The sequence below is a fragment of the Macroventuria anomochaeta genome (assembly GCF_010093625.1).
Source record: "Macroventuria anomochaeta strain CBS 525.71 unplaced genomic scaffold BU25scaffold_37, whole genome shotgun sequence".
NCBI classification, from domain to species: Eukaryota; Fungi; Ascomycota; class Dothideomycetes; order Pleosporales; family Didymellaceae; genus Macroventuria; species Macroventuria anomochaeta.
The window spans coordinates 329865-348429 of record NW_022985398.1 but is presented as its reverse complement, the minus strand read 5'-3'; the positions used below and the strand labels follow the sequence as shown (position 1 = coordinate 348429).

At 52.9% G+C, this 18565-nt stretch overlaps 7 protein-coding genes across 7 annotated transcripts in view; 3 read left to right on the top strand and 4 right to left on the bottom strand.

The window, feature by feature from the left end:
- Positions 1-680: 680 nt before the first annotated feature.
- BU25DRAFT_451421 (uncharacterized protein) lies at positions 681-2167 on the top strand (the record flags this gene model as incomplete). The annotated part of the gene is made up of 4 exons (XM_033709755.1): positions 681-998; positions 1047-1273; positions 1333-1472; positions 1524-2167. The coding sequence occupies exons 1-4, from the start codon at positions 858-860 to the stop codon at positions 2165-2167; spliced, it is 1152 nt and encodes a 383-aa protein (XP_033557652.1). The 5' UTR covers positions 681-857.
- Positions 2168-2296: 129 nt separating this feature from the next.
- BU25DRAFT_376086 (uncharacterized protein) lies at positions 2297-6209 on the bottom strand. The gene is made up of 2 exons (XM_033704110.1): positions 2686-6209; positions 2297-2628 (listed from the first exon to the last, which is right to left on the bottom strand). The coding sequence occupies exons 1-2, from the start codon at positions 5904-5906 to the stop codon at positions 2520-2522; spliced, it is 3330 nt and encodes a 1109-aa protein (XP_033557651.1). The 5' UTR covers positions 5907-6209; the 3' UTR covers positions 2297-2519.
- Positions 6210-6465: 256 nt separating this feature from the next.
- Positions 6466-7578, bottom strand: BU25DRAFT_414462 (trimethylguanosine synthase). The gene is made up of 5 exons (XM_033707293.1): positions 7381-7578; positions 7230-7328; positions 6894-7180; positions 6637-6842; positions 6466-6588 (listed from the first exon to the last, which is right to left on the bottom strand). Exons 1-5 carry the CDS (start codon positions 7446-7448, stop codon positions 6529-6531), a joined length of 720 nt encoding a protein of 239 aa, XP_033557650.1. The 5' UTR covers positions 7449-7578; the 3' UTR covers positions 6466-6528.
- Positions 7579-10023: 2445 nt separating this feature from the next.
- BU25DRAFT_442636 (golgi reassembly stacking protein-like protein) lies at positions 10024-11388 on the top strand (the record flags this gene model as incomplete). Its single annotated transcript, XM_033709315.1, has 4 exons — positions 10024-10233; positions 10288-10371; positions 10539-10769; positions 10819-11388. The coding sequence occupies exons 1-4, from the start codon at positions 10054-10056 to the stop codon at positions 11386-11388; spliced, it is 1065 nt and encodes a 354-aa protein (XP_033557649.1). The 5' UTR covers positions 10024-10053.
- Positions 11389-13575: 2187 nt separating this feature from the next.
- BU25DRAFT_494397 (uncharacterized protein) lies at positions 13576-15670 on the bottom strand. Its single transcript, XM_033711777.1, has 5 exons — positions 15357-15670; positions 15084-15249; positions 14861-15033; positions 14364-14777; positions 13576-14317 (listed from the first exon to the last, which is right to left on the bottom strand). Exons 1-5 carry the CDS (start codon positions 15477-15479, stop codon positions 13868-13870), a joined length of 1326 nt encoding a protein of 441 aa, XP_033557648.1. The 5' UTR covers positions 15480-15670; the 3' UTR covers positions 13576-13867.
- Positions 15671-16797: 1127 nt separating this feature from the next.
- On the top strand, positions 16798-18238 carry BU25DRAFT_179277 (uncharacterized protein). Its single transcript, XM_033700900.1, has one exon. It carries the CDS (start codon positions 17000-17002, stop codon positions 18074-18076), a length of 1077 nt encoding a protein of 358 aa, XP_033557647.1. The 5' UTR covers positions 16798-16999; the 3' UTR covers positions 18077-18238.
- The window catches only part of BU25DRAFT_179314 (uncharacterized protein), a 679-nt gene continuing 301 nt past the window's right edge, over positions 18188-18565 (bottom strand). The window contains exon 2 of the mRNA XM_033700901.1: positions 18188-18542. Within this exon, the coding sequence (XP_033557646.1) occupies positions 18300-18542 (243 nt within the window). The 3' untranslated portion in view covers positions 18188-18299. The remainder of the gene's footprint in view (positions 18543-18565) is intronic.

Genomic DNA, 18565 nt, shown 5'->3' with positions numbered 1-18565 from the left:
CAAACGGTGACGGACATTATTGCCGTTAGCAAGTCAGTCCTGAGTAGGCATGGTGAATGGTCGCGTTGTGGGGCGCGCAACGCTTGTTCGGCCTACCCGTGTCAACGGCTTCCGAACCGTGTAACTTCCGCCCACGTGCGGTGTCAAATTGATGCAAATGCGAACGAGAACGTTCAGTTGGGAAATGATCTGTCGCAGTTGTCGTCACCCTCGGCGGTTTTGGATGTCCCTTCTTGCACCATCAACAAAGGGGCCTGAGATGTCGTGATGCCTGAAATTGTAAGAACATTCGTATATGTCGAGATATCACCACCGAGGCCGCGCGGAGCAGGACAGGAGAACCATAAACCTGGGACAGTACGAGCGGCTTCACGAACATACCGCGACGCTAGCACCGGTGGTGACCACATGGGGCGAAACCAAAACTGCGGTGGGCTCTGAGTTCACGAGGTCAGATCAGTAGGTGGCTTGTCTCTCGTCGTTCGCCGACTCTTCCTCGCTTTGATGACCCTGGTCTGCCGCGCTCTCGGGACTACTCCTCGGCTTGCCTGTATTTGGGCTGGAAAACGTTTGTCTCCATCTTCCGTGGACGTGCTCATACCAGCTTGACAGCTCGGCTTCCGTTTCTGCACAACGTGTGAATGAAGCGAGACATGGATGGTACCCTTCCTTTTCCATATCCGTATGGTGCCACTGCAAAACCCTGCTCTTGCAAACGGCTCCATTGTTCGCCGCGTTTCTGCTTTTCTGCTAGGCACCGGTGAGTCGCCCATTAAGGCTGAGGCCATCGGTGCCATGTCGCAGACTTGATCCTGAACTTTCCCCTCGATTGTGGTGGAGCGAGACCCGGAAGGAAGATGGGAGACTCTTTCACGACTGAGGCGTTCACCCTCCTTGGCGTAGGCATAGCTGTTATCGCATTGAGGATTGTCGCGCGCGTGATTGCGGTAGGCATCAAGGGCTTCCAGTTCGATGACTACCTCATGTGTGTTGCTGCTGTTCGTATCATCGTATCCCTTTCCTGATCCTTGCTCACCCTGTTGTAGGTTATATACTCTCTCGAAACAGCAACAGCATACATCGTCGGCGCCTGGTGGCTCGGACTTGCGAACAATGGCATGACAGACGAGGAGCGTAGGACGCTCGATCCCGAGTCGCACGAGTACTCGCTACGAGTCGGCGGATCGAAGACGCAGTTGGTCGGCTGGAGTCTATACACGCTCCTGTTGTGGACCTTGAAGTTGTGCATGTGTCACTTCTACTTGAGGCTGACGTGAGTACCTCCACACCCGACATGCATGGTCGATCCGACGTTGTACTGACAGTATATAGATCCGGACTCTACCACCTCGAGCTGCGTGTTAAGATTGGCTATGCACTGATTGGTGCGACATACATTGCCACAGAGCTGTCTGTCCTGTTGGGCTGTCAGCCATTCAAGAATAACTGGAAAATATATCCTGACCCAGGCAGTGAGTGTGCTTCAGACAATGAAAGCGTGCAAGTACTGACCAACCACGTAGACTACTGTCAGCCAGCTATCTCCAAGATCGACCTATACGTCACCGTCGTCCTGAACGTCCTGACAGACATGTACCTCATATCAATCCCGATGCCCATGCTGTGGAAGGCCAACCTGGAAATCAAAAGAAAACTATCACTCATCCTAGTCTTCGGAGGCGGTGTCTTCGTCATGATGGCCGGAATACTGCGCTGCGCGCTCATCATCAAGGACCCGATCAACGGCGCACAAGCTGCAGGAAGCTGGGCATGTCGCGAAACCTTCGTTGCAGTAGTCATCGGGAACGTGCCGATGATCTACCCGCTCACGCGTCGCGGGGTCGAGAAGGTGTATTCAATGGCCGGCGCATCGAAGTATGGACCTACTTCCCGCAGCAACGGGTATCGGCATGATGGCGACTCGCTGCCTCTCAAGTCCAGTCTGAGCAAGCCTGCGCGTCGCGGCAAAAACCGCAGTATTCATGCGCTGCCGACTACATGGAATGATGACCTGGAAATAGACGGCTGGGATAGCGAAAGGTCCGGATCGATCAGCCACACCAAATCGCACTCACGAGACACGAGTGTGACTGAGACACGCGAAGCTTTGGGAGGTATAAAGGTGACGCGAGAAACGATTCTGCACAGCGAGATGAGGAAGTCGTGATCACGAAGGGATGATAGGCCGAAAGGATTACACTGGAACGAATGATGGATTGCGGCACAACCACGTGGCAAGGGACACTTGGGAACTTGGCACGTCAGCGGATCCAGACTTTGAATAAATACTTGGTATCATTTATCTAGCAACGGTTTGTTCCTATGCAATGCTGGACGCCATGACAGTATTTTGGTGTCATACGCGCCAAATCCGTGGACCTTGATCCGTGATGCACCCGGATTTGAGATACCACCAACGCCGATGCTATGCATGTGTAAAAAAACCAAATTCCTTCCTGGAAATGCTAATGGAGACGTCCATTAATGGGACTGTCCTGACGTTGAGCTACACCAATATCCTAGAGCGGCGAACCGGCGGTCTGGGGAGTGGCAGGTATAGGAGTTGCAGCAGACGCATCCTTAAAGGTATCGCTCTGCTTCTTCTGGCCATTGAGCAGCGGGCAAAGTCTGTGAACAGTCGTTAGTAAATGCATTATCGAAACGGTGGACCAGGACTTGGCTTACTTCTTGTTCGTCTTGATGTGGCCGACTTCACCACAGTTGGCACACTTCCTCGGTGTTGCGCCGCCCTTGCCGGGACCTCCTCCATCTGCTGACTGACCCTTGGCCTTCTCGCGGCCCTGGCGACGCTCCATGTTGCGCTCCAGACGCTTCAGCTCAGCCATGAGCTTCAATGTCTGTTGACGATCGTACTCTGGATCGCCAGTGGGCTTGATGTCGTCAAGGCGCATGTTCATCAGGCGATCCTGCTTCTTGCGCTTGATGTACATCTTGATGACCTCAGGATCAGTGACTGTTACCACCTGCTCTTCGAACTCGTCGTATTTGTTTCTGACGGTACGTGTAATGCGTAACTTCTTGCCATGGGTCTCCGCATTGCTATTGCGACTGAGCTGACTCATGGTATCGTCGTCGCCACGCATGAGGGCTGGTGTACCCATTTCAGAACGTCCACGTGTTGCGTTGCGTGCGGCGGCGGAGTCCACATCCTCCTCCATATCCTCGGGCGGGTTTGTAGCCGAGAGGTTTTCCTTCTGTTTGTTCCAGATGCGCTTGATCGCGTTTTCGTACATTGCTTGCTGTTGCTGGACGTTGTAGCTGTGGCCACTGAGTTCCTTCTGCTTCTTCGCATTGACTTGATCTGCTGCACTCTGCCCGACGTCTCGGAAACCGCCTTTCATAGAGACCTTGATGAAACTGAAGCCTAGGCCTTGTGCAGTAGGGTCGCCCTCACCATGCAATTCCAGCATGGCCTTGCCAGCACACGCGTTCAGGAAGTTCTTTGTGGTGTTCCAGGGTGCCAGTTTGACTGCCGAATTCTCGCCTTCCGCCTCTTCTTCATCGTCCCGGATGTCGTTCGACTTGATACCAGAATCTTGAAGCTGTTTATCACCAGCATGCATAGAGTCAATGAGACAGACATCCTCAGGTTTGATCCAAGTGCGCAATGTGGGCTCGTCCGGAATTGTCTCGCCCTCCTGTGGTTTCCAGGTGCCAAGGTCTTTGTCGTACTTCATGATTTCTCGCATACGGGATCGATTTTGTGCAATCTCAGTGCCCGGAAGATGCAGCTTGATCATCTCGTTGCTGACCCAGGGTTGCTTGATGTTGTACTGCTCGCCTCTCCTATACATACGGAAAGAAAGCATTTTGAGACGCTTCTTCGAAGCCTCGGTGACCTTGCGTGCGTGCGTACCTGGCACTTCGACTGAAGGGAACTGTTGGCCGACAACGAGGAGGTTGGGGATGTTTCGCATGTAGTACTTCTTGCCATTAACACCAGTAGTACTTCTGCTGACAAGGAAATCGGTCGACTCTGGTGTGTGCTTGAAGACTGGTGCTCGATACATGGCATTGTGCAGAGTAAGTACTTCCTGGCCAGGCTCAACTTGACCGAACAGCGAAAACGGGCTCTTGTCCTGAGGCAAGAGTACTGAGGTCTCTCCAATACCATCTTCGCGCTTCGGTCGTGCAGTATCTTCCATATCTTTGCGACGGTAGTAGTTGAGGATCTTGATGCCCATTCCAAAGTTGGACAGCGTTGTTGGATATTCTTCGGAGTACTCAGCAAGCAGAAGATCTGAGTTGTCGCCGACGTTAAGATCCTCAGCTGTGGCGAATGCTTCTGACGGTTTGAGGTTCTTCTTGTGCTTCCGCTTGACGGATTTAAGCGCTGAGATGCTAGCTCGCTCACCAGGCTTGAAGTCGATCGTGGGGCGATGGAAAGATCGCAGCTCGCGGTCATTGAGGTTGACCTTGTAGAAGGGATATTGTAGCTTCAACGCGGGCAAGCTGTGCTCGACATTCATGTGACCAATCGTGCTGCGGACCTTCTGCTGGCTGCTCTCCTTGAGCGCATCGTACGCCTCGTCGTTGGAGATATTGTAACGTTTGAACATGGGGTTTGCAAGACTGCCACGATTGTCGCGCTTGAGGCCAAGCCCAGTTGTTCGAGGTTTAGGTGGCTCCGCGCTTGGTTGCTGTATATCCAGCAGGAGATGTGGGTCGTTCATGTCCAGAATGATCTTCTTTGCAATCTTTGCAGTCTCCGCCTCTGGGTCATCCCAAGATGGGAGATCCATGTGGTCGTACACCGAGAATGTGACAGGGTTTTCTCGACTGCCTAATTTGCGCTTCTTGGACGGTACAAGGCTGCGTATCCAGTCGGCATCATCGTCGCCTAGTATCGTACCTGGAGGCGACAGAAGCTGATCAACGTCCGAAGTGCTTTCGTCGTCCAAAACATCCCAGTCTTCGCAAGCAATCTTCAGATCACCCCAGGAGACGTTGCCGATCTTCTCACGATCATCAAGCGGATCGAGGTTGTCTAGCTCTGTCTGTTCGTCACTATCCTGCTCCTCTACGGCGACTCTTGTGATATAAATGAGGCTGCTCTGCTCTTCCTCCAGCTGGCGTTTTGATCCGGTCGTAGGTGTGGCCGCAGGCAATCGAAAGCTCTTCTCCTGGTCCACTGCAATCTCGAGGCTAGCCTTGGTGAAGGGCATGAGCTTTGGCTGCTTCTGTGGTACTTTAGGGATATAGAAGGCGCGGTTGCGCGGTACTAGACTGAAAAAGCGAGGGGGCACTTTCTCCTCGAAGTTGGGCCACATCTTCTCGAACTCCTCTCTCGATGTCTTTGGGGCGTCTGGACCATCGTTTTCCTTGCCAGCGCGCGCCTGCTCAAACAGACGCTTCTGCTCGAGCCACTCTGGGTCGTCGTCCTCATCGTCCTGCTGTGTAGCACCGAAAGCAACATTCTGCGAGGCCGACTGCGGCCTCCCATCGCCAGCCTTGGCAGTATGCGGTTGCGCTCCGCTGATCAGATCTTCGATGGAGTCGACTGGCTTGTCCTCGTGGTGGTGCGCACGTTCTTGTACAGGGCTCGAGAGGCCGTCGCCGAATAAATCGTCCATGTCATCTCCGCCATCTTCAAAGCTCTCGCCAGAGTCTTGCAGCGTAGTTCCGCTGAAGTTTTGTGTACTCGAAACCCCACCGTTCCCTGTCGTGAACTCCTCTTCTGGCAAGTCATCGTCGGAGATGTCTTCGTAGTCGATGGCGTCGTCTGCCTTCTCTCCTCGGTCGAGCTCGCGGTCGTTCAACGAGGCAAAGAAGTCTTCTCCACCTGTCGCAGCACCAACTTGCGCCGACTGAAGCAGCTTGCCCAGATCATCGTCGTCTGCGTCGTTCGCTTGCGCGGCCGCCGGGGGAATCTGGTCGAGAGACATGGTCACGTGCGGCGCAGTGGTGCCGGTTGTCGGGCAGTTGCCCTATGTGGAGGTGCGCAGTCAAGCGCGGATTTTGCGCAAAGAGTTGAGCGCTTGGTCGTCGACAGTGAAAGCGCACTGCGTGGTGGGTAGATCGTCGAGGATTGTGCCGTCCCTCATGCACGCCTCTGCCGCCGCCAGTGTCGCGCGCAGCCTTATGTGGGCATCCACGAACTTGTCCAGTGGTGTGGCGAGCGATCGAGGCCGTCGTCGGCAGGATATGCCGGTATTCGAAGGCGTCGAGGTCGCAGTTGCCCGCAGGCGCGTTGTCGTGTACCATAAAGGTGATGGGCAGAAGCTCAAGAGCGGTCCCGGCGCACGTACCAACGAATGACGAGCACCTGTGGACGCGTCGAACAGTGAAGGGCAGCCTACGCGGCGTGTTCTTCTACACAATAAGCCGACGTCTTGATGTTCACATTCTAGGACTTAACAGTCTCACTCGTGTTCATACAAAGGCTGAAGTACAATAGTCTGCATGTCATGTAGGCTTCTTCTTGTATTTTGCAAAAATTCCGCTCATCCCAGATGTTATTATACATGGATCCGCTAAGGATCGTCCGTTCGTTTATTGGGCAGAAGATTACTCCTCTTCCTCCTCTGCAACGTCGAAGTTGAAGTCCCCGAAGTAGGCGCATAATGCCTAAATGGCGTCAGTAACCTACTCCTCCATCAGACGAGCCTTACATACCTTGCTGGCAGCCATGATGGTGTAATGTGCTACCTCTAGCTTTTGCCCTTCGGGCACATATTTTGCGATTTGATTCAAGTCTGAGTTTCGAGGCAAATACAGAACAAGCTCTTTGCTGATTTTTGTGAAGCTCTTGTATAGCTTATCGAGGTTGTATGGCTCCATCTTGGTCAGATCGAACACATCATCCTCGCCATAACTGGTACCTGCCTTGGTCAGTCCCAAGTCGCAAAGAGCTCTGCGACAGACATCCTTACCTCCCCACGGTGGACTGGCGAAGATGACAGTGTTTTTTTGTCCTGCAAATCTGCTCATGGCCTCGAAGCAGTCACCAGCTAGCCAGAAGATCTTGTTTGCAACACCGTAGATCTCTGCGTTGTGCTTCGCACACTTCAGCGTCTTAGGATCTTTCTCGATGGCGAAAACCCGCTCCCAGCGACCTGAGCGAGCCAGCGCGATTGCGTTGCCACCTACGCCTGCGAATGCATCGATGATCACGGTCTTCTCTTTTGGTGCTGACTCTGCTATATGCGCTGCGATCTTGCTTGAGCTTGTCAGAGACGTGTTGAGGCAGAACATAAGAATTGACTTACTTCGCTATGGGCTCCGGAGTGACACCAAACCATGCATCTTCTGTCATCCAGATGCCTTTGTCGTATTTATCCCAGATCTTGAAGCGTTGAAACCAATATCTTCATGAAGTCAATATCATTGGCTAGAAGCGGTGAAAATTGAGTCGCTTACTTTTGCAGGTGTCCAGGAAACTGATCAACGCTCAACCATTGATGGATGCCATCTGGTACCTCCTCCATTCTGCTTGGGCAAATGCCCTTCTTTATAGGTCAGGTGTCTACACTAAGCTCTGGACACAAGGTAATCGAAATAAGTAGTGCCAAAGACGTTAAGAGACTGCAAACGGGTGCCCTGGATATAAAAGTTTCGTTGTGGTTGTGTCGAGTGTAGGACTTCGAAGCTCTTGAGAAAGCAACTTCATAGCGCCTTGCCTCTTCTGACCTAGTGTACTCCAACGGCGACTGCCTTTCTCATGTCTTCACGTTCACCTCGTGCATAAATATCTCCTCTGATGTGGGATTTTCCAATGACCCAACTGATTACTCAAAGTTCAGGAATCTACAATTGTAGACTTGCAACACCACAATACGAGCATCCTGAACCGCGCACTAGCGCACACGCGCTACCGTGTCCGTGCGCGTAATGCGCGGATTCGCGTAATGCGCCAAACCACCTTTTTGTACCCATACTTCACTGTACAATTACTCAACGCCACAATGACTATGAAATCTGCCTTTGAAGAGATAGACTCTATGATACCATGCGATAAGATCCCGTGGACAGCGCTGGCTAAAAAACATAAGGTTGTGCGCTCAACCCTGTCTCGAAAATATCGACACGAGACGCGATCGCGTGAAGAGAAGGCGATTGCACAACAAAAGCTCACTCCACAACAGGAGGACGAGCTTGTCAAGTATATAGAGGAGCTTACAGCTCGCCGTCTACCTCCTACAAGGGAAATGATAGCAAATTTCGCGTCGTCAATAGCCACAGAGCCAGTCAGCGAGAGCTGGGTTACCCGCTTCATCAACAACCACTCGATCCATCTCATCTCTCAATACTCAACAGGTATGGACAGCAATCGCCACAACGCTGATTTGTATACCAAGTACAAGCTCTATTTCGACCTGTTGCAGTTGAAAATCGCCCAATACAACGTTGACGCTGAGCACACATACAATATGGATGAGAAGGGCTTTATGATCGGAGTCACCACCAGGACCAAGCACGTCTTCAGTAGACGTATGTGGGAGAAGAAGGAGGTTACAGCAACTACTCAAGATGGTAATCGTGCCTGGGTGACGCTTATAGCGTGTGTGTGTGGGGATGGATCGGCACTGCCACCAGGCCTCCTATACGAGTCTACCAACAACACTATACAGTCAAGCTGGGTGGAGGAAATCAAGCCAGGGGTACACTCTGTTTTTGTTTCCTCATCACCTTCAGGCTGGACGAACAACGAGGTAGCTCTTGCTTGGCTCAAACAGGTGTTTGATCGCTATACCAAGAAGAAAGCACGAAGAAAGTACCGCCTATTGATACTAGATGGCCATGGATCTCATGTTACGATGGATTTCATCAACTACTGCAATCAGAACAGGATACTCTTGGCTATACTTCCTCCTCATTCAACCCACACGCTCCAGCCACTTGATGTGGTGATGTTCAAGCCTCTCTCAACAGCGTACTCGAAGGAGCTCACAACACACCTTCACCATGGCCAGGGACTGTTGGTTATCAAGAAGGGCAACTTCTTCCACCTGTTCTGGAAGGCGTGGACGAGTACGTTCACTCAGGGGTTGATACTCAGGTCCTTTGAGGCTACAGGTATAGCACCCCTCCGACCCGACGTAATCCTCCAGCGATTTGCTAAGCCCACCCCTGAGGGCTCCGATAGCAACAGAAGCTCTTCTTCAGTCTACAGCGGCAAGGATTGGCTCAAATCAGAGACTCTGTTGCGCAAAGTCGCCAAGGACGAAGGCAGTGAAGACCTGAAAAAGATCAGGCGCTCACTCCACCACATCTCAGTTCAAAACTCAGTCCTCCACCACGAGATTACAGGCCTTAAGGAGGTTCTCAAGACTCAGAAGAAGCACAAGAAGAAGAGCAAGCCTCTTGAGCTTCAGCGTCACAAGGACTACCACGGTGGAGCCGAGTTTTACTCTCCTAGTAGAGTAGAGAAAGCACGCGCACGTGAGAAGGCAAAACAACAAGAGCAGAAGGCAGAGGTGCTCAAAAAAGCAGAGATGGCTAAACTGAGGCACGCCAATAAGCTGTACAAGGAGAAGATTGCACAGGAGAGGCGTGAGCAGAAGTTGAGGGAGAAGGAAGAGCGTGAGCAGCGGAAGGCTGAGAAGGCTCAGGAGGTTGCCGAACGCAAGGCCGAAAAAGAGCGTCAACAGAGGGAGCGCAACACCAAGAAACCTATACAATTGTCCCAAAGAGGCAAGCGCAAGGCCTCAGAGGTTGCAGCACCCAGGAAGAAGCAGAATCATGGTAGTGCAGCTGCTCGTAGTCGTGCTGCTGCTGCGCCTCGCTCCCCATCCCCTCCGGCAAAATACAACAGCCGCGGCCGCCCAATCAGAGTGCCACAAAAGTTTGAGTGAGGAACTTGTTCATATAGGTCTATAGACTACTCCACCAGAAAATCTCATGATAATAACCATTGTGTGTGGCTCTACAGCCTCATTTTTGGTGGACCTATTTTGGTGGTTCGGCGCATTACGCGAATCCGCGCATTACGCGCACGGACACGGTATGGCCACGACAACCCTGAACAAGAACGCCCAACCTGTCATCAACACCAACACAACATCACCAGCTAACGGAGCACCACCACGCATCATGTCTGCACTGTTTGGGTCTCTTAATCGCTTCATCTCTCGACTCGATGCTGCCCCGCAGGAACAGCAGCAATCAGGTGTTGGGGGCGCATATGGTTTCCAGGTCTTGAGAAATGCGAATCAGGAGGTACCTTTGGAGCCGTGGTTCGATTTCATCATTGGAATCAATGGCAGGACGATCGTGAGTGCGCAAGAGATGGAGCCCTAGGACCGACGAAGTTGACAAGCAACATAGGACAACCCTGACCCCGGGCTGTTCGCGACAGAGGTGCGCAACTGTGCTGGCAACACGATCAGTATGGGCGTCTTCAGTGCAAAGGTAGGAAGCACTGCGTCTCTTCAACCATCAGGAGCCATTTCATGCCCATATAACTTTCGGTTCATCACTTCATTTTCTTTCAATTCATCCGTTCATGTGATCATGTAATTGTTTTAATTAAGATGAGCTATCTCTCTACTCACGCAAGAAGCTAACTTGCTCATCAGGGCCAAGTGATCCGCGAAGTCTACATAAGTATCCCGGCTGAAAAGCCAACTCTGGGTGTCTCGCTGCAATGGTCACCTCTCGCCATCGCAGAAGACGTCTGGCACATTCTCGATGTAGCTCCTAACTCTCCTGCCGACACTGCAGGTCTGCTTCCATATGGTGACTACGTCATCGGCAGTCCGGAAGGTCTTGTTCGAGGCGAGTCAGGGCTAGGTGAACTTGTCGACGATGTACGATCTATTGCTTCCTGGGAAGCTATTCAGACTGACGTGATTACAGTTCCTCAATCGTCCGCTGCGACTACTTGTGTACAACCACGAGTACAATGTCACGCGACCGGTCACCATCACTCCAACGCGCAGTTGGGGCGGTGAAGGGGCGTTAGGCTGCGTGCTTGGCTTCGGCGCTCTTCATCGCATTCCTGCATCTCTGGAGGAGCCACCACAAGCGCCAGGAGAGACCTTGTTCTCTGCGAACAGCGCGCCAACATCTTTCGATGAAAAGCGGCCTCTGATCTCTGATGTTCCTTCCGGTCAAGGCAGCACCAGCAATGGATCCGAGCTTTTCGTGCCAGCGAACATTGCCATGCCAGCGAAGTCTCCGCCACCGCAAGGCACGGCACCGCCGAAGAGGAAGCAGCGGGCACATGTTGCCATACCTGGGGACGGCGCCCTGGACGACTACTTCAAAGAAGGCGAGCAGAAGAGCAAGGAGGACGACTACACGCCTAGAGGCAAGGGTGGTGTGCCTCCTCCACCAAAGGCTGGTGGACCGCCTCATGGACCGCCAAAGAGCGGCACGCCTATGCAAGGCGAGCCTGAGGCGCCAGCCGCAGCGGAAGAAGCATGACGTGCTTAGATTGTTGACTATAGCAGCGTTAGCTTGGAGAAGTGTGCAAGACGGTTGAGTGGACGACATACCCATTAGATCTTACACGAATCAAGCAAAATCATTCGAAGAGTTCTTCACGGAAGCGGCTGACCCTCCTGTCCTTCTTCTCTGTCTCTTTTGGTGTTTCATACACATCGTCGTCCTCCATGAAAGAGTCCATCCTTGTTTGTGTTTCGGGCCGTTGCATGCCGTATTCTTTGCGCCCACTCACCCTTTCGAAGGAAGAGACTTGTGGTGAGGTTGGTGACGTAGTTGTCGATGACGAGGGCGACATCTTCGTCTTAATCTTAGTCGTGAGAGTGCGTAGGATAGCCATGTTGATAGTTGATTACTGATGTTGGGATGTAGCGGATATCTGTGTAACAGTCGGGTACGTTGGTAAACTCGAGTAAACGTTGGGGTACAAAGCAGTGACACACGACACCTCCTTTCAACTATATACAAAGACACCCACATCGACATACTTGCCCGCATTTATCGAACCCAATAAAGCACCCGCAGTAGTCCAAACCACGTTCCCCTCGTGTAAACATCCAGACCGCAGGGCAATCCTGAACTAGCCGCCGATCTCCAACGTTGCTCGCGACAGGCTCGTTGCGCTTGCATCCTTGCGCACGCCAGGCACGTCAAAGACGCCAGACGCGTCGCCCCAATTTTTTGCCCAATGCAGGGCCACCTCACCAAACCACTGACTCCTGTTGGCCGAGATGCCCGACCCTGGTCCTATGTGGTAGCACACCCGGGAAAGACACCTGGACAGGAACAGATGCTGGCTTTGGGATAGGAAATGTGTCGGTGGCCGGGGTAGCAACGGCTACTAGACATCTAGCAGTGCCAATTCACACGTTCACCGCTCGTTGACCGTTCTTTGCAACATGGGTTTTGTATTGGTATGCAAGGCAGCTAAATATTTAGCACTACTCTCCCATTGGCCTGTCGCCAAATGGCTGAGGTCTTGCGGGCAAGATGAACAACGAAATTGGGGTCATGCGATGTCTTGCAGCTTGCCTGCATGCTGCGGCGATCAACCACCTTCGAGTCACGCCTCTGCTCATCTCTAGAACCGCTCAACAACGATCTACCTGACTAACACGTCTGCTGCCGCCAAGCATATACGACTCTCCTCGGAGTCAACAATATGTTGCGACTCCCATGGACATAAACAATTGCCATCTCGCCCGAGATACGCTCGGTCGGCTGCCTGCCCTTTGGAACACGTTGAAGCCTGGGACCCTAACGCTCGTGTCCGCCAAACCATTCACACCAACGTCCGCCAAAGCGCAGTCTTCATAAGCCGGCAAACAGCCAAAGCGCACCGGGACCCGTCTTCGTCGCTGACAAGTCATGATAACCCACTTGGTTGTTGAACGGTGGTCGCCCCTGCAGCTCAGAAACTTCAAAAAAAGGATTTTGCCCTGCATGTGCAATCTCGCAATTCCCATCCCCGTCCCGCTCAGTGATTTCTAGAACCTCGGGTATCGGAATCCCTCCACGGGCCATCGCTCACCTGCCGCGGTTGCTGTCGCTGTGGTCCCACAAAGTCCGTTACAGACAGCAAACACATGTTTGACTCGAGCCCTGACGTTCTCCTGACCAAGTTCGTCTTGCGGAAAACCCTTTGCCGTGGGAAGAATCTGGAGACAGTGACAGCTGCATATTCGTCAGCTGACAGAACGTGAACCATGGGTCATTCCACCGCATCTTTGTTTCCAGCGTTGACGTCGTCATAGAATCTCCAGTCCCAGACAAAGGCTGCGCGCAGGTTTGGTAGAGGACGCTGCCGAGGAACAAGCTCCACGGATGAGCTACCGTAGTCTAGCGAGGTTTGAATTCCGCGGTTACGTGAGCTGTCACGGTCACGAGCAGTTGCCCCAAGGCAGTGTTTGTTAATATCTGAATTTCATGTAAACAGCAGCGATCTGTTCTCGACTTTGGTGATCATAGTCTATACCTAATGGCATTGCAGGTGAGAGCCAATGTCGATCTTCCTCATTTTGGCTATTTGCTGCAGTTTCGTCGTGAGAAACCCTTCACCTCCTCTGCTCACTCACGATCTGAATCATGCCATATCAGGACTGTCAACAACGAAAATGAGTGAGAATATTGGTTTGATGAATTCGAAGACCTGCCATGCCGAAGCATGCAGTCAGAACCACTTCATTGCAAAGAGCGTCTATCGATACGTAGCTTGTATCCAGACAGCTGTACGCGCCACATGGGCAGCCTTGTGAACGCCAAAATTCAGAATGCCACCCCCAATATTGACCTGCGGTCTATGCAATCTCCAAATTATATCCCAAAGAACGCCATTCTGCTCTGCTGTGCTAGTGATGCGTAGTAGCGATGTATCAAGGAGCCGCCCGTTGTGGGACTGTGTCATAAAATCATAACGCCGTAGATAAAGCCATATGTGAAAAGATTGTAGTAGAACAGAAAATCATCTGATGTCCAACTGGAAAGGCTTGAACTTGCCGCCAATGGCGTTGCATCGTGGACACCGTGGTGCTCTGCCACGAGTGTGTTCGCTGACAAGGACGTCAACGCATTCTTGGCATAGGCCGCAGATGCATTCGGAGCATGCGTAGCTGTCTCTGAGGTTCGATAGTTTGCGGCAGGCAGCACAATAGATCTGGACGGGATAAGGAAAGGTAGGAGACGAGTCGGAAAGGCCTTGTGAGGGTATGTGAAAGTTTTGACCAGAAATCGCTGACTCGATGGATGATTCGACGGAAGGGAACGGCTGCAGCTCTGACATGTCTGCTGGTGGCGGCGTCAGGGAATTCACCAGCGGCGATGCTGTATAAGACTGTAACTGTGAGGCAGCAAACGGCGGCAATGATTTCCGGTTGTCCATCATGTGTGGTGACATGAACGGCGACTGGGGCACCTTCTACAGTCAGCTCAGAAACCACACGAAAATCGGTTGTACATACAGGGGTGAGGTCTCGACTGTCTTCCTCTGTAGCTGAGGCTGCAGCGTCAATAAGGTCTTCCCATCTCTTACCAAGAATCGCTGCAGCTGTTTGAGGCTCGGCGGAATATGCCTTCCTGTCATAGCTCATCCGACGGGTATGGTCTTTGGACTTCTGCCGCTCATGCTTGCCTTTGCGGGCATTTTGTCCTACTGACGACTTGCGAGGTCGATTTGGCTTTATGGATCGAGGAGCTGGCGGCAGCGTAGAGGATCGACCGGGCGGTGACCGTGCAAGTGATGAGGGTAGGAGCTCACGGTGTATCGACGTGGACGTGTAGTAGGGTTCTTCGGCAGTGATGTGCTGCTCTAGAGCGGTGGGGGCGAATCGTGCGCGAGGTTTGTAGCCTTTCGAGTCCGGCTCTGATATTGCGTCCTAATCACGACAGCTGCGTCAGGATGCCACTTCATGCAGGAAAGCTGCAGAGAGCTGCAGAGAGCTGCAACATGGATGCTTACCGGGTCTGAGTCCCACTCGAACTCTGGGCGGTGATTGTGCAACGAAGCAAGGGCGGCTGCAGCCGTGGCAGCTGGCAGGAGCGACCCTCTGCGCAGCAGTTCGTCGGAAGTGCGTGGGTCGCTCGAGCTATAGTCGTCGTTGTAGAAGACACTCAAGTCGCCTGCACCAAAGCCTTGCCAATGTGTCAGTCTCCGCTGATGGTGGGGAGACGAGGGCACCAACCTTGTGGGCCTGCTGAGCTTGCGGGAAGGGGTTGCGGGGGCGGGCGCTCTTGTGGTGGGGTGTTGACCATCAACGTGAAGCTCTCCTCGGTGGCAGGGAGCTTCGAGATGTAGTGCTCGGGGTGGGCGCGGCGAATGTGCTCCTGCATGGAGCGGTACCGCTTCTCCTGTGCAGCAAGGCGTGTTATTCAAGATCTAGGTGAGCAGTGGCGGAGCTCGCCATGACGTGGATACTGCAGCTCCAACTTCAGTAGACGACTCGCGGGAGACTCACCCCAGTGCAGCGCTTCCGGCAGGCCGAGCTGTCATGGTTGCGCAGCGGACAGACGACGACATTGTTCTCGTCTGAGACCGAGAAGGATCCCGTGAGCGAAGCTCGCGGCGGCATGGCCAGCATCTATCCGCCGTGTCTGTGCGAGTGTGTGGGATGAGCCCAGAGTGAAGACGAACGCACTGGGCGGGGTGTTGGGCGTCAATGGCACTTGCAGAGCTCTGCAACGCCGAGGTGAAGCTGTGTTTGAGCTCGAGAATGTGTCGCAAAAGGTCAGCAGCTGGAGTTATTCGGCACACCAAGCTCCGGGAGCAAATGCTGGTCGAGGGTGAAAGAAGTAAGAGTGGTAGCGGGGTACGCTTCCTGATCCGGTGCCTTTGACGTCTGCTGAGAGCTGTACCTAGAACTAGTGAAACTGCCGAACTTCAAACATGCGAATGCAAGTAGAAGAGGAATAGTACTCGTGAGAGCAAAGCTGTGATTGAGCTGCTACTATCAAGGAAAGCTCTGCTCCATGTCGCCGCCCACTCAGCTCAAAGCTTCACCTGTCAGGATGTGATAGCTCAGAGCTCTGGCCAATGCCGAGTCTTGCATTGATGATTTCGGCGGTGCCCAATGAACCGCGGCCGTCATGATTCAATACCGCGAAATTTGCTCTCTAGAGCGCAACAAGCCTGCTCCTAGTCGTGCTCCTTCACAGTCAAGCTGGCGGTAAGCATCTGCGAGGGTTAGTGCAACGCAGTGCGCCGACCTTCGCGACAATTGCTCTCCGTAAGCAGAACGGTGAGCAGAACCAGCAACCTCGTGGCTGGCGAGACACTTGCTTCAATGGCAATCGCGAGAGCCGCATCAGCCACGAGTACAACGTCGTTGATAGCTAGAGACAGTTGTTGCGATAACGCGCCTACCTTCTGCGCTGAACAATTGCGCGGCTCAGTGAACATCAGCTCATTCGTCACGTTGAATGGAGCCAGCCGGCCCATTGGCAATTGGCGAAGAGCGGAAGTGCACCCAGCAACCTGCGGTTAAGACCAACAAAACCATAGCAGACGGCGATTGATGATGACTGTGATGCAATGACAGCCGCTGTTCGATGAATTTGGTGATGGTTACTGATGAAAGGTGTGTGTTGGAGTGTTGGGAGAGAAGCGCCACGATAAGTTCGATGGACTGTCTTCCCGGGGCCGCTCGCGTGGAAGTGCCATGTTTTCTGCCAGGGTTAGCGCTGACAGCTCAAGCTGAGGTGCACAAAGCCGTCGAAGTTGTGACTTTGAGAGACCAAAGCTCTTTAAATACAGTCTGTGAACTTATTATACATTGAGAGTGCTTAAAAGACTATGCTCAGATTTGTAAGGTTCCAGTAGCGGTCTTAGATCCACTGAGAGTCTCCAAAGTTGATCGTGAGTGCCGACATGCAGCCGGCTTTTCTTGCTTGCAGAAGGTTGCACCTTCCCGCCGCGAGATCCTTGGCCGTCTTGGGGCGGAAGGTGCAGACGAGACACCTTGTCGTGGCGTTCGCGAATAAGCTGGTGACGACGGTTTAACTCCCTCCCTGCTGCCAGAAGGAAGCCTGCTTTTCTCTCCTGATTCTCCTACCTCATGCTGTTCTTCAGTCTCACTTGCATAGACACTCTCCCTGAGGTGCGATGTCCCTGACAGTGAAGTCATTGAACGGTGACACGGCGTTTCTGCTCACTTTCAGCCCACCTGTGGCCCCACTGTCTTCCCCAGGGCTCTTTCCAGGATCCTTCACAATCCTTATCGATCCTTGGCTGGTCGGCCCATCCATCATCCTCAATTCGATCTTCTCCATCTCACACCAAAAGGCGCAACCATGCATCTCCCACCTGAAAGAGCTGGATTATGAACCGGATCTCATCCTCATCTCCCAAGATAAGCCAGACCATTGCCACGAAGAGACGCTCCGTCAGCTACCGCCAAATTGCGAATCTACGATTCTTGCAACTACACATGCCGCCAAAAAGATTCGATCGTGGAAACACTTTCGGCCTGAGCTTGTTCAAGCTCTACCTAAATACGTGCAAGGCGATGACCGAACTATCCACCGTGTTGTGCTGCCGCCGCCAACACCAAGAGGGTCATGCGGCGAGGTTACGATAGCATGGATGCCGGAGAAGCGGGACGTATCGAGGCTGCACCATGCCATTGGCATTACATATCGACCTCCTTACACAGTGTTGTCGGCTACGAAACCGGGCTATTACCTCGACCTTCCCATGAGCCCACCTGCATCACCAGGCTCACCTATGACTATAGCATCCTCACCTCGTGCCATCGTGCCATCGCCCAACCACGATCGTGAGAAGACACTATCTGTTATTTACTCGCCGCATGGAGTGTCTTATGACATCGTTCGCTCCTACGCCTCTTCATACCTGGTCTCAGAGTCGGCTCTTCCTCTGACAGCGTTACTGCACTCCTTCGACTGCGTGGACAACCCATGGTATCTGGGTGGGAATATATCGGCTGGGTCTCCAGGTGGCATTCGAATCGCTCGTGACTTGTACGCCAGAGCTTGGATCTCAGCGCACGATGCCGACAAAGACAATTCGGGATGGTCTGTTAAACAAACTCGTGTCGCGAAGTCTACCATTGACCACATCACGAAGATGCTAGAGGACAGCCATGCCGAGAAGTGTCGAACCGTTCGCACTGATGTTGTCAGTCTAGCGTCTGGCGAAGAACGACGCATCGAAGGGTGAATGGGCGGCTGGACTACAACAGCATATTCTCATAAGCGAGCTCTCTGGGAGTGAAATGGCTCACTACAAAAGAGAAGATCCAACACAACCATGTTCGCCACGACAATGTGCGGCAGCGCGCCGAGGCAGACTTACTGCAAGCGCCCGAACGCATCCACGTCCTGTGCGTGTCGATCCTCGCCTTCCCCATGTGGGTTATATGTAGCAGCTTCAGCGTCTTACTTCACGTTTCGGCACGGGAATCGACGTGGGATCCCACATTCAACACTCTCTTTGATTTTTTGCGGCTCTTCAGATCATCCTGGGTATCGCCTGGCTTTTGGTCATGATCGCTGCTGCAAAGGCCATCGATAAGAAGAAGAACAGGTGGGTGGCTGAGGGGGTCGCGAGGGGAGCAAGGAGAAGACTGGAGGAATATCAACTGGAGGAGTATCAACTGGAGGAGTATCAACTGGAGGAGTATCAACTGGAGGAGTATCAACTGGAGGA

Bases quoted from the DNA above. Each gene is read 5' to 3' on its own strand.
- BU25DRAFT_376086 (XM_033704110.1), bottom strand. From the start codon at position 5,906: ATGTCTCTCGACCAGATTCCCCCGGCGGCCGCGCAAGCGAACGACGCA. The intron at 2,629-2,685 runs GTAAGCCAAGTC...GACTGTTCACAG, and splicing joins CACATCAAGACGAACAAGAA to ACTTTGCCCGCTGCTCAATG.
- BU25DRAFT_414462 (XM_033707293.1), bottom strand. From the start codon at position 7,448: ATGGAGGAGGTACCAGATGGCATCCATCAATGGTTGAGCGTTGATCAG. The intron at 6,843-6,893 runs GTAAGGATGTCT...TGACCAAGGCAG, and splicing joins CGCCAGTCCACCGTGGGGAG to GTACCAGTTATGGCGAGGAT. The intron at 6,589-6,636 runs GTATGTAAGGCT...GACGCCATTTAG, and splicing joins CCATCATGGCTGCCAGCAAG to GCATTATGCGCCTACTTCGG.
- BU25DRAFT_494397 (XM_033711777.1), bottom strand. From the start codon at position 15,479: ATGCTGGCCATGCCGCCGCGAGCTTCGCTCACGGGATCCTTCTCGGTC. The intron at 15,034-15,083 runs GTTGGTGCCCTC...CACATTGGCAAG, and splicing joins AAGCTCAGCAGGCCCACAAG to GCTTTGGTGCAGGCGACTTG. The intron at 14,778-14,860 runs GTAAGCATCCAT...TGTCGTGATTAG, and splicing joins TCGAGTGGGACTCAGACCCG to GACGCAATATCAGAGCCGGA.
- BU25DRAFT_179277 (XM_033700900.1), top strand. From the start codon at position 17,000: ATGTCCCTGACAGTGAAGTCATTGAACGGTGACACGGCGTTTCTGCTC.